General features: G+C 24.3%; 7 protein-coding genes across 7 annotated transcripts; 5 read left to right on the forward strand and 2 right to left on the reverse strand.

The window, feature by feature from the left end:
- Positions 1–129: 129 nt before the first annotated feature.
- On the forward strand, positions 130–3,459 carry T551_00711 (bifunctional endoribonuclease/protein kinase IRE1; the record flags this gene model as incomplete). The annotated part of the gene is made up of 6 exons (XM_018372975.1): positions 130–560; positions 600–861; positions 910–2,058; positions 2,102–2,936; positions 2,981–3,248; positions 3,286–3,459. Exons 1-6 carry the CDS (start codon positions 189–191, stop codon positions 3,457–3,459), a joined length of 3,060 nt encoding a protein of 1,019 aa, XP_018230721.1. The 5' UTR covers positions 130–188.
- A 200-nt stretch (positions 3,460–3,659) lies between these two features.
- On the forward strand, positions 3,660–4,217 carry T551_00712 (uncharacterized protein; the record flags this gene model as incomplete). Its single annotated transcript, XM_018372976.1, has 5 exons — positions 3,660–3,665; positions 3,711–3,757; positions 3,809–3,914; positions 3,964–4,024; positions 4,084–4,217. The coding sequence occupies 5 exons, from the start codon at positions 3,660–3,662 to the stop codon at positions 4,215–4,217; spliced, it is 354 nt and encodes a 117-aa protein (XP_018230722.1).
- An 803-nt stretch (positions 4,218–5,020) lies between these two features.
- On the forward strand, positions 5,021–6,197 carry T551_00713 (Rab geranylgeranyltransferase BET2; the record flags this gene model as incomplete). The annotated part of the gene is made up of 6 exons (XM_018372977.1): positions 5,021–5,222; positions 5,267–5,392; positions 5,436–5,654; positions 5,700–5,833; positions 5,875–5,973; positions 6,021–6,197. 6 exons carry the CDS (start codon positions 5,021–5,023, stop codon positions 6,195–6,197), a joined length of 957 nt encoding a protein of 318 aa, XP_018230723.1.
- A 572-nt stretch (positions 6,198–6,769) lies between these two features.
- Positions 6,770–7,088, reverse strand: T551_00714 (uncharacterized protein; the record flags this gene model as incomplete). Its single annotated transcript, XM_018372978.1, has 2 exons — positions 6,770–6,963; positions 7,004–7,088. 2 exons carry the CDS (start codon positions 7,086–7,088, stop codon positions 6,770–6,772), a joined length of 279 nt encoding a protein of 92 aa, XP_018230724.1.
- Positions 7,089–7,320: 232 nt separating this feature from the next.
- On the forward strand, positions 7,321–9,670 carry T551_00715 (E3 ubiquitin-protein ligase HEL2; the record flags this gene model as incomplete). Its single annotated transcript, XM_018372979.1, has 9 exons — positions 7,321–7,357; positions 7,403–7,465; positions 7,520–7,629; positions 7,675–7,803; positions 7,849–8,084; positions 8,125–8,882; positions 8,927–9,005; positions 9,047–9,299; positions 9,344–9,670. 9 exons carry the CDS (start codon positions 7,321–7,323, stop codon positions 9,668–9,670), a joined length of 1,992 nt encoding a protein of 663 aa, XP_018230725.1.
- Positions 9,671–10,024: 354 nt separating this feature from the next.
- Positions 10,025–10,621, reverse strand: T551_00716 (uncharacterized protein; the record flags this gene model as incomplete). The annotated part of the gene is made up of 3 exons (XM_018372980.1): positions 10,025–10,279; positions 10,324–10,567; positions 10,611–10,621. 3 exons carry the CDS (start codon positions 10,619–10,621, stop codon positions 10,025–10,027), a joined length of 510 nt encoding a protein of 169 aa, XP_018230726.1.
- A 152-nt stretch (positions 10,622–10,773) lies between these two features.
- Positions 10,774–12,261, forward strand: T551_00717 (uncharacterized protein; the record flags this gene model as incomplete). Its single annotated transcript, XM_018372981.1, has 5 exons — positions 10,774–10,885; positions 10,928–11,392; positions 11,431–11,558; positions 11,603–11,896; positions 11,941–12,261. 5 exons carry the CDS (start codon positions 10,774–10,776, stop codon positions 12,259–12,261), a joined length of 1,320 nt encoding a protein of 439 aa, XP_018230727.1.
- Between the last annotated feature and the right edge of the window lie 257 nt (positions 12,262–12,518).

Consider the following 12,518-nt stretch of genomic DNA (forward strand, 5'->3'; position numbering starts at 1 on the left):
AAAAATAGTATTTAAAGGTTTTTATATACATATAAAATTATTGTTCATTTGAAGAAGTTTTTTTCTTTCAAAAGGTTTTTATACTATTTTTATTAGATTGTTTTACAAGATTTATGCAAAGTTGACTTTATTAAAAATAATAGAATTAAAAAGATATTTGTGTCTTGCAAAGCTTTTTGTAGAAGGAAATGTCTTCTATAAAGGCTTCTAAAGTGAAGGATATTGAGTTTGGAGAATTTTATAAAAAGTTTTTTGAATCTACTGAATGGCCTTTTAAATCACTTTTAGTTTCAAAAAATTTAACTGATTTAAGCTTCACGGACTTAGCATTACTGGTTACTACAGACGGCGATCTTTATGGTATTAATAGGGATAATGGAAAGATAAATTGGGTTTTGAGAGGATTGAATTTTGTAATAAAATCTGAGAGAGATTTAGCTAAAATAGATAATCAATTTGACTATAAACAACATATTTCAAATAATGTTGACTTTCTTTGGTTTTTAGAACCAGTGGGTGACGGCTCTATATATGCATTTGACTTTAGAATAGGGGTTTATGTATGTTTTTTTAATTATTGAAATTTCTAATTTTTAAAGAAACTTCCATTTAATATTAAACAACTAGTAAAACTGTCGCCTTATAGTTTTCCAGGAGATGATAAAGTTTATATTGGTAAAAAAGAGACTTCTCTTTTTGTTATAGATGTGAATACTGGAGAAGTATATCAAAATTTTAGTAGTGGTTATCAACATGATGGTTATACTCGGTGTTTTTTTGCTGGTTTTGGTAGGTATTATGATAAGGAATGTAATGTTGTAGATATCCACAATAAGAATGTTTTAAAGATAGGACGTATAGGTAGTTAAAAATTGTATTGTAGAATTAGTTTATAACTTGGTTTTTTAGATTATATATTAAGTGTATATTCTGGAAGCAGATTGTTGTGGAATGTTAGCTATAGTGAATGGGTTCCTAGTTTTATTAATGTTAATTTTGAAAATAGATACAATTCGATGTTTGATGGTAAATATATATTATCAACGCATAATGGTAGAATATTTCAGCATAATATTACAGGGCTTACTTCCTCTGTTGTATGGTCTGAAAAACTTGACAATCCTGTTACTAAGGTTTTTGATATATTGTCTTTTGTGCCCATTTCGATTCATCATTTGTCTGAAACAAATAAACAGAATATATTTATAATGATGGAACAGCCTACTGATTTTGTATTTAAAACGTTGAATAAGACATATAACCGTTATGTCTTTATTAATGTCACTAAAATAGATAATTGGTATGCTTTATCGGAAGAAAAATTCCCATTTATAAAAGAAGCATCCTTATCTCGTTGGTATGATAGCACAATTAATTTTGGGAAGTTGGGGATTCCGCCTTTATATACGGATCTTATTGGTCTTCATAGAATTTCATATGATACGAGTCAAATTTTAACTATTGATTCTTCTTTTGAACCATTAAAAATTAGTAATTTTTTGGATTATAATTATGGTTTAAAATATGAATATATTCTTTTTATTTTTTTGGGGTGCGGTCTATTGATATATTTTTTGTGGAAAAGGAAAAAACAATGTTGTTCACTTATATTTTTGTTAAAGATTAAGATTTTTACATGGATGATATATATGAAAAAAGGAAATAGTCGTTTGTCCTTAACTAATATTTTAAATATTTTTAATAAAAAGAATAATAGAGAGTATACAAATTTTAAAAATAAGCTTATTGATACTTTATCAAATACTGAAGATATTTTACTGTTAAATGAAATAGAGGATTTGAAAACATTTCATTTAAAAAAACGTAGAAAAGGCATCCGAAGAAATAAAAAACGTAAAAAAGGAATAGAAAATATGAATTATATTAATATAGTTGAAATATCGGAAGATGAGGATTTCGAGGAAAATCAGACAGAATATAATAACGATAGCTTACAAGATCTGGGTTTAGACTTGATGCTTAAAGAATATGATTCAGTTGAAGATATAAAATTTCCTTTGATTATAAATTCTTTAGAAATAACAAATAAAATTTTAGGTATGGTTTTATTGAAAACTGTGTTTTTAATTATTTATTGTAGGATATGGGAGTCATGGTACAATAGTTTATGAAGGTTCTTTTGAAGGTCGTAAAGTAGCTGTAAAAAGGATGTTATTAGAATTTTACGAGGTTGCTTTTCGTGAAATTACGTTACTACAAGAAAGTGATGGTCATCCAAATGTTATTCGTTATTATTGTAAACAGAAGAGTGATAAATTCTTATATATTGCTCTTGAGCTTTGTTGTGCTTCTCTTTATGATATTGTTGAACGTTCTTCTGAATTTTTATGGTTATCGAAGCTAATTAATGTTTCGAATATTTTATATCAAATAGCTTTAGGAATACAATACTTGCATTCTTTAAAAATAGTTCATAGGGATATTAAGCCTCAAAATATCCTCTTGGTGCCTTTATATTCAAAATCTGATAATAATAAAAATAGTAAGCGAATAGATAATATTCGTATTGTGATATCAGATTTTGGTTTATGTAAAAAATTAGGATTGGATCAAAGCAGTTTTAAGATGACTACTTCGCAATTGTCTGGTACAATTGGATGGAGAGCACCTGAATTATTTTATGAAAAAGATAATATTGGTGATGAATTTCAAAAAAATATACCACATTTTCAAGCAAAATCTGTAAATTTTTTTCGAAATCATAAAGTTGGTCGTGCGATAGATATATTTTCTATGGGATGTGTTTTTTATTATGTTTTAACAAAAGGTATGCATCCTTTTGGTGAATATTATTTTAGAGAAGGGAATATTGTGAAAGGAAGTGCGAATTATAGTCATCTAGATTTTCTTGGTAATGAAAGTTTTCTTGCTAAAGATCTTATTTCAAAAATGTTAAGTTTAGATCCAAGCACAAGGTAAAATATTTTAAAATTATAAATAAGTTTATTGATTAAATAAGGCCTGATGCAAATTTTGTTGTTAGACATCCATACTTTTGGTCACCTGAAAAAAAGTTGTCTTTTTTAATAGATACATCTGACAGATTTGAGACTGAAAGGCGTCAACCTTTTTCTGAATTATTACATTTTTTAGAGAAGGATGTTCTTAATATTATAGGAAGAAATTGGCAGAAAAAGATAAATAAGCATATTCTGGAGAACTCTGGAAAGTTTAGAAAATATGATGGAACAAAGCTTTTAGATCTTTTGCGAATATTGAGAAACAAGGTAAGCTGGAATATTTTTGTTTGTTATTAATTTTCAGAAAAATCACTATCAAAATCTTCCTTTTAATGTTCAGGAAATTCTAGGACCACCTCCTGACCTCTATTTATCATATTTTATGACTCGATTTCCTCATTTATTATTACATTGTTATTATATCGTTAAGCGTTTTTTAGATAAAGAGAACATGCATCAGTTAGCTAGTTATTTTTAAGCAATTAGTTGTAAAAGAATATGGTTTATTTATGGGCTTTTGGAGGTTACAATGTTATTTGTAAATTTATAGATGTTAAAAAGTTTAGATCTGTTATGATTTTATGTAATAAAAAGTTGATCGATGTTTTTATTTTTAAAAAAAAGTTTAGAATGTTTTTGTATTTTTGTTTTTTATAGATTATAAGTTTTTTTTGAATAATGAAAGTCTGTATTATCTTTCTATTAGATAATAAAGTTTATTTTTTTTAGAAAAAGAAAAGAAAAATTGAAATTGTTTTTGATTCAGAGGCTAGGCGGTAATATTGATTTCAATATTGTTTGTTTTTAAAATTGAACTTTATTGTTAGAAAATACTTAACTGGGTTTCATAAAAGAAAGGTTGAGCGGCGAAAAAAAGCAGAAGAATTCATTAAACAACGAAAGAAAAATGAAAGACTTAGAATGAAGAAAGAGGTAAATATTTAAGTGACTAGTTTTAATTTATAATTTATATTGTATTCAGAATAAAGAAAAAAAGAATATTTTAATTCAAAGCTTTGTTGAATCTAATTGTTTAACACAAGGTTTATTTTTCTATTAAAGCTTTTTTAAATAATGAAGATAATGACTCTTTTAAATATAGATAATACCGCTCGGGATTTTTCTAAGAGTTTTGATATTAAAGACGAGTTTAAAAAGCATAATGTTCGTATTTTTCAGAATAAATATGATGATCAGAGTTGTACAACTGTTACTATTACTGAGGATTTGAGTTAATAAAAGAATGGTTTGATAATATAAATTAAACACCTATTATTTTTAGAATAATTTTTTAATATTTATTGTATTCTTTGTATTCTTATGTTTATGAATTAGATTCATGTAATTTTAATATATTTATATAGAAGAAATTATGTAGATAAAAGTCTAAATACAGTGAAAATAAATATATTAGAAGAAGAAAAGCTGATATTTAGTATGTTAATAGATTATAGATTATATTTATGAAATAAAATTGAAATTTATTAATAGGCTTGCAATTATAGTATGTTTTTTATCTAAAAAAGAGTTTGTGAATTATAATTTATCATTTTCTTATTTATGAAGGGTAATAATGGTTTATATTTTTAATTTGTATTTATAAATATATTATATTGTTTAATATTGAGAATAAAAAATATTTAGATAATTTGTTATTTTTATATAAAATTGTTCAAGATTAATGTTTAGAGATTATTTTGTATTTTGAATTTTTATTATGTTTTTAAAACTATTAATAAATGCTAATTTATAGTATGACTATACAATTTTTATTATGGTAAAAATTAATATTATGAAATATAATTGATATAATATTTTAATGGTTTTAATTATTGTTTTAATATGTTAATTAAAAATAAATTATTTAAATTAAATGCATATATTGTGATTATTTTTTTTATTCTGCGCATAATACTTTTGTTTTATTTCAACTAATAGTATAATTTGATTATATTATATCTATGTAATAAATTATTTTCAGAAAAATTAGGTTTAAAAAATTACTATCGAATGTGTATTTTAAAATTATATGTTTTAAAATGTTAGAATTATTTGTGGATAAACATATAGAATATATTTTATCTTTTAGCTCAAGAAATTTAATTGATTTCTCTGAAGAGCATTATAAAAAATTACAAAATATAAATTGGGTACTTAATGCATTATTTATTATTGATAGAAAGGATTTAATTCCTCGAGATAATGTTATTGATTTTGTTATGTCGTGTAAATATGAAGATGGTATATATATTATATAATATGTTATCTAGCTTATATGTTTTAAGATTCTATTGAAGGGTTCGGACAAATTCCTTTTTCAGATCCTCATCTTTTGAATACATTGTATGCTGTTCAAATTTTGGCTATCTGTGATTCTATTGATAAAATAAATCCTGAAAAAATAGCAAAATGTATTTTAAAATATGTTTTTTGTTTTTTTAATTCTAATTTTAGATATTTCTTCTCTCCAGGACCCTGAAACAGGCTCATTTAAAGGGTATTTATGGAGCGAGATTGATGCTAGGTTCATGTATGGAGCAGTCTGTTGTTTATCAATTATTGATCGTCTTGATGTGATTAATAGCGAAAAAGCGATTGAATGGATTCTTAAATGTCAAAATTGTGATGGTGGTTTTGGCGAAATTCCCGGAGCAGAATCTCATGCTGGTCATGGTAATATAATTAAAAATAATAGCTTTTTTGAATTAAGAAATTTAGTACTCTCATGTGTGGCGACTCTTTCTTTGTTCAAAAGGCTTGATCTAATAGATGTTAACTTAGTTAGTTCATGGTTATCAGAACGTCAAGTTTTAAGTGGTGGTTTAAATGGCAGACCTGAAAAAGCAGAAGATGTATTGTTTTTTTGTTTTTCTAGTATGTTAATTTTTATTAGGTCTGTTATTCATGGTGGGTATTTTCACCTCTTGTTATGATGAATAGATCTCATTGGATTGATAATGAAAGTTTGGTAAATTATATTCTTTTATGTCAGGTTAGCAAAAAATTACTGTTTATATTTTATAAATTGAAAAAGAAAAGGATTCTGAAAAAGGGGGCATTTCTGAAAGACCAAAAGGTGATCCAGATTTATTTCATACATCTATTGGTATTATTTCTTTGTCTATTCTTAAATATCCTGGTCTTTTAGAAATGAGTCCTGATTATTTTTTACCTATGAAGATTCTTCAAAAATTAAAAAAGAATAAACATAATTAAGTTTTTTATGTATAATAGTTATATTGATTTGTAATATTTTTTTAATTTCATAAAAGGATATATATTGTTTTAATAAAATATTAGGATTGGTGATTTTTGCTATATTTTAAATTCTAGATTAAAGTTTTTTAATTTAATAAGTTGTTTATATTAAAATATTATTTAATATTTTAAATGATCTGTTTTTTACATATAAAACTTATGTTGATCTTAAGTTTTATATAGTTTTATAGTATTAGTAAAGTGGACTTTTTAAATTGAGCAAGAGCATAAAAGTTCGTTAAATTCTGATATTTAAGACTGAGTTAAATTATGATTAATATTAATGGTATAAATATTTTCAATTTTTTCAAGTATTTAAAATATAATAAAAATGCAGTTCTAAGATGATTAAATTCATCTATAATTATAGTTTCTTGACATTAAAATTCATAGTAATCATATATAAATATATATTTAAAGTATTTAATATATTTAGAATGTACGATTCTATAGAACTTTAGAGTATATATAAGGTTAGATAGACCATCAGTTAAGAAAAATAAATGATCTTAATTATGTTAGTTAAAAAATTATGATATCGGTAAATGATATGCTTTGATATGATTAATTGATTGATTTTTTTTTTTTTTTAATTTTAAAGAATTACTTTTAATCATCACTATAGCCATAAAACTTGTGACGATCACAAAACATGTTAAGAGTAAGATAACAGGTATTCGAATAGCCCATTCTCTAGGGAAAAAAAAACTATGTAGTGGATGGTCTTAAACAATAAATATAAAAATATATTTAATTAATATTACCTTTATCAACAAAAGGCTTTAAAACGTTAGATCTTTTTTTATTATACTGATATGAAAAATTAGGCTTACCATTATTAAAGTCCATATTGAATAATATATAAAAATAATGGATGCAACAAAAATCATGTTTAAACCTATAAATTTATCTAGTATGCCTTTCTTTAATCACTAAGTTTCTTTATTTTGTATTTTTTTGACTTACACATTTCGTATTTTAAAGGTTTTTTATTTAAAAAGATAATATTTTTAATATGTTAGAATTTCGGGAGTTTCGATAAAACGAAATTTAAAGCATAAAAAATTTTAAATGATAATTAATGAAAGTGGATAACGATTTTCAGGTTATCAAGCAAAGTAAAGTTTTTTAACGTGTGAATTTTGAGTTTGATATTGATTAAGGAAAACATAATCAAAATAATGAAAAAAAATATATAAAATCTAAAAACAAAATGAAAAAACCTCGTAAGCTATATCAATATTACATATGGTTTATGTATATGACTTTTTGGATTTTAGTTCAAGTGCAAGATAAGCCTGAAGGATGTTGTTTAGATAATCACCACATACCAATAACTGATCAAAGCTTTAAGAAAGAAGTTGAGAAAGAATCTCCGTTTAATGAATTTGTAAACTTTATTATTAATTATTTTTCATTTTTAATATTTCTTTAGGAAATATGCTTTATTTGTGTAGAATCATTTACAGAGTCATCTATACCATTGTGCAATCATCGTATTTGTCAAAAATGTTCACTTCGTTTACGGGCATTGTATAATGATATGAATTGTGCTTATTGCAAGGTATGCTTTTTCTTTTTGTGAAAGTATTTTTACTATGTTATATAGACATTTCAACCTAATGTCATTTTCAGTAAAAAACTAATGAATTATAATGATTTTGAATTAGAAAAGCTGTTATATAGAGATGAGAGGTTTGGGATATTTTTTGAAACTCGGCAGTTGATGGAGAGTATTTTGTCTGTTTTAAATTTTAATTGTCCAAAATATGATTGTGATGTGATATGCGATGATTGGCAGGGTTTGAAAGATCATGTTAAAAAATCACATGGAAAATATTTATGGTATGGTATATGTGATATTTTTTTTATTTTAATTTAATAGTGAGCTTTGTATTGAAAATAAAAAAGTTTTTACATATGAACATATATTATTTTCTGAGAATGATTTATTAATACATATCAAAAAAGGTGATTTTGGAAACAAGAAGAATAAAACTGGTTTTAAGGGGCATCCTGGTTGTGGGTTTTGTAAAAAGTCGTTTTATGATGATGATGATCTTTATAAGCATTGCAGAGAATTTCATGAGCGATGTCATGTGTGTGATCAAATAGCCGGTCAATTGAAACATCAATATTATTTAAATTATGATGCTTTGGAAAAGCATTTTCGGAATGACCACTATATATGTTCTGAAATTGAATGTCTTGAAAAAAGATTTGTTGTTTTTGGTACTGAATTTGATCTTAGAGCTCATCAATTAGAAGCACATAAAAATAATTTATCTTCAAAAGCATTAAAAGAAGCCAAAAGGGTTCCTATGTCTTTTGTATTTGATTATCCTGCAGCCTATAGGTATTCTAAAGGAAAAAATATTTATGGTACCTCAAATGAATCACAGAGTTATGATGAGCATATGACAAGGGCTGAGAGGGCTTTGAAAAGACAAGAGGAAAATGCATTGCGTCAGTCTAAGAACTTTAGTGTATTTTCTGATGATGCTATTTTAAAAAGTTCTTATATTCAGTCTGTGGTTGTTGGACCAAGCAATGGCCGTTCTGTACACAATTATATTGTGTCAAATACTTTAAAAGATGAAGAATTTCCAGGGTTAGGTGAAAAAGTTTCAATTAAATCGAAAGGTAAAATTATAGCAATATTTATTAATTAAGCTAATAGTTTATAGAATTATCTAACTCTAATAGAAATAGTTTTGATAACTCGCTTTTATGCAATCCTTTTGGTTGTGATCCTAAAGTTATTGGGTATTTTATTTATATTAATAATCATATACTAAACTTATTAGTCAATATTCTGCTATATTGAATAATATAACGTGTTTACTTAATGATAGTGAGAAAACTAAACAGTTTTTGTCTAATATTTCTGCATTTTCTGCCTCTGTTATGTCAGCTGTTGAATTTCTCGAGTTTATGTTGGTTTTATTTAATTATAAACTAGAAGAAATAAATAAAGTATTGTCTCAAATTGTAGATCTTATTTATAATGACAATAAAAAAACTGAACTTTTGGTTGCATGGAATGACTGGAAAGTTAACGTATGATTGACAATGTCTATTACTATACTTATATTTTATTTTAGAAACAAACAAAAAAAGCATTTATGAAAATAATAAACTGTTCGCATGTAGATCCATTGCCTTCATTTAGCTTTGTTGTGAATTCTTCTGTTGCATCGGATCATAATAATTTTCAGTCTTTTTTAGGAAGTTCTTATGCAACGAATTTTCCTTCTCTTTGTAGTATGGAAAAAAAACCTAGTTCTCAATATATTCATTCAAAGAAGAAAATAGGCTCTCAAAATGTCTGGAGTCATTTAGATAAAAAAAGTGTTGTTGAAGAAGAAAAGACAGAGTTGAAAAATAGAAAGAAAAATAAGAAAGGAACAATTATTTTCCGAATGGGTTAGATTTTAAAATACAATGACTTTATTATTACATTCTGTTAATATATCAAACATTATTTGTAAGTCTATTTATTAATAATATTAATTGTGAAGATTGAGATAAATTGTAAAAATAATATAAATTGCTATTGTTGATTTAAAAGATTGATATATATTTATTTAATAATTATAGGTGAATGTAGTGAGTAATATGAGCTAATTTGTCTATTGGTATTAAAGCAGTTTTATATTTCAATAAAAGTGTAGTATTATAAATTTATGATTGAAAGTTGTGTTTAAGTCTGATTTAAAATAATAAATTTAATTTTGTTTTTTTTTTTAATTTTTTAATATTTATTTTCATCTTGGTTTGAATAATTATGGCTTTTTTTTTTGTTCATGCTTTTTTTTTATTGATTTTACCAAGTTTTTCGTATTTAAATCCTCGTGACTATTAATTTCAATAAGCCATTGATTCTCTGTATTTTTGTTTTTCCCTTTATAACCCCATTTGGGTACCCATTTTTTTTCATTTTCATCGTATATTAATTTTCCATCTATTTTATTTTTAGGTTTAATTCTTTTAATTCTAGCAAATTTTTTCCATTTCGTTTCAGGTTTTGATTTTTGTATCTGGTATATTATTAGCTATAAATCATATTAGATAAAGAAAATACTGATTTTTCTCTAGGTAATGTTGTGATTGGTTCAGGTAATTCAATAAAAAATCCATCGAGTGTAGTAATTTTTGATAATGAAAAAATTTTGTTTACAAGAATTTCTATGTTAGTTTTTGAAAGTGACATAATGTATTCTTCTTTATTATTTTCTAAAGAACATATATCAAGAGGATTAAAGTTAAAAGCACATAAATTTCCAAGGTCAAGTTTTAAAGGAATAGATTTTTTATTTATAGTAGAACTTTTTATTTAGAAAAATATAATTATTGTTAATAAAACCTTACCTAAGTTCCATGTTTTGGTTTATTTTTTGATTTAGAAAATATTTTTTTAATTGATCGATACCTCAATGAATTTTGAAATTTGTTTATCTTTTTTTAATAATTATTAGAAATAATATTTTCGAGATATGTTTGAATGTTTTATGTTATTATAGTTTTTTTGAAAATGGGTTTTCAGTTTTATAATTGTATTTTTAAACATTCACAAAAAACGTTTTTTAGATATATTCATACCAATACAATAGTTAATATTGGGAAAGATAAGTATAAAAGAAAAGGTAATGAAAAATTTAGAATTAATGTTTTTTCTTATTTTAAAGGTTTTGTTCCGAAAAAAAAAAAACAAAGTTTTGATAAAAATAATGTCAAAACAAATATTAAGTTAAATGATTCTCCTCGTATTTTGTCACCGTTAGAATCTAAATTGTTATTGTCTTATAAAAAAGAATCGTATAATATTGGAATTCAGAATTTAAATATTTTTGATGCTAATAATATTAAATTATGTGGGAGATTATTTAATTTTCCATTGAATATTCTACAGAAAATGAAAAATCTTGATGCATTTCGGTTTGAACATAAAATTGATTTTTCTAATGATCCTGTTATCGTTTTAAGAGAATGTTCTATTTATATTAGTCAAAAGCTTTTAGATGATAATGTTTCAAGTAAAAATAGAAGAATAGTTCTTATAGGAGATCAAGGTACTGGTAAAAGTTTTTGTTTATTGCAGGCACAATGTTGGGCATTTCAGAAAGGTTGGATTGTTTTAGCAATTCCTAGAGGTAATATTGGATATTAAAATATAAAATAATTATATTAGGTCTTGATATTGTTAATAATACGACTCCGTTTTTTTATCATAAAGAAACAGGTTTATGGAGACAACCAGAATATACCTCATCTTTATTAGAGAAATTTTCTAAGGCTAATTTTGATATTTTAAATCAAGTAAAATATTTCTTTTTTTATTGTTTAGATTTTAATTTTAAAAGATTTTCTTGTCAAGAGAATATTATATTGGAAATTGTGTTATATCTAAATTTACTTCTTTATTTAAATTTCTTGAAATAGGTGTTTTGAATTCATCAATATCTCATGAAATTTTGGAAATATTTCTAAAAGAACTTAATATTGGAAATTGTCCTCCAGTTTTATTTACTTTTGATAATATATCTGTTGTATGTTCGCCATCTCAATATATGTCTAGTGAATATAAAACTATTCATCCTTATGAATTAGCTCTTATAAGGACATTTTTTACTTATCTTAATGGAGAATTTTTCTTCGTACAAAAACTTTAATGCATAAAATATGTACTAATATTGTAAAGGATCGAGGTGCTATAATATCATGTGCTTCTAAGATATTTAGTAAATCTGATAGAATGCTAGAAATTTCTTTAGGATTTTTAGAACCTAAGAGTTATGAAAACGTTGATAAACGAGTTCTATGGGCTGTTAATGGTGTTGAATATTATGTAGTTGGGAACTACACTCCTGTTGAAAGTGAAAATATAATTAGATATTATTTTATGTCAAATATTATAGGAAAAAATATTGATAATGTTTCAAAAGAATTTGTAAAAGAAAAAATGCTACTTAGTGGTAATAATCCGCGTGAAGTATTTTGGAACTGTGTAAAAACAACATGAAAATAATTAAAAAATATAATAATTTTAATTTTTTATATTTTTATTAAAAAAAAATTATATTTTTACTAAAAAAATGTTGAATGGTTGGTCTAAGATTTGTAACTTAAGTTATGATTTTTGGATTTTATCTCATAATTATGTTTTCATAGTATTGTTTCTATACTATATTTAAGAAATGCTTTGATATTTTAGTTTTTACAGTTTATTGTTTGAAATTAAATAGAATGTCATGATATTTATAAGTATGAAATTGGTTT

The sequence above is a fragment of the Pneumocystis jirovecii genome, assembly GCF_001477535.1.
Source record: "Pneumocystis jirovecii RU7 chromosome Unknown supercont1.3, whole genome shotgun sequence".
NCBI classification, from domain to species: Eukaryota; Fungi; Ascomycota; class Pneumocystomycetes; order Pneumocystales; family Pneumocystaceae; genus Pneumocystis; species Pneumocystis jirovecii.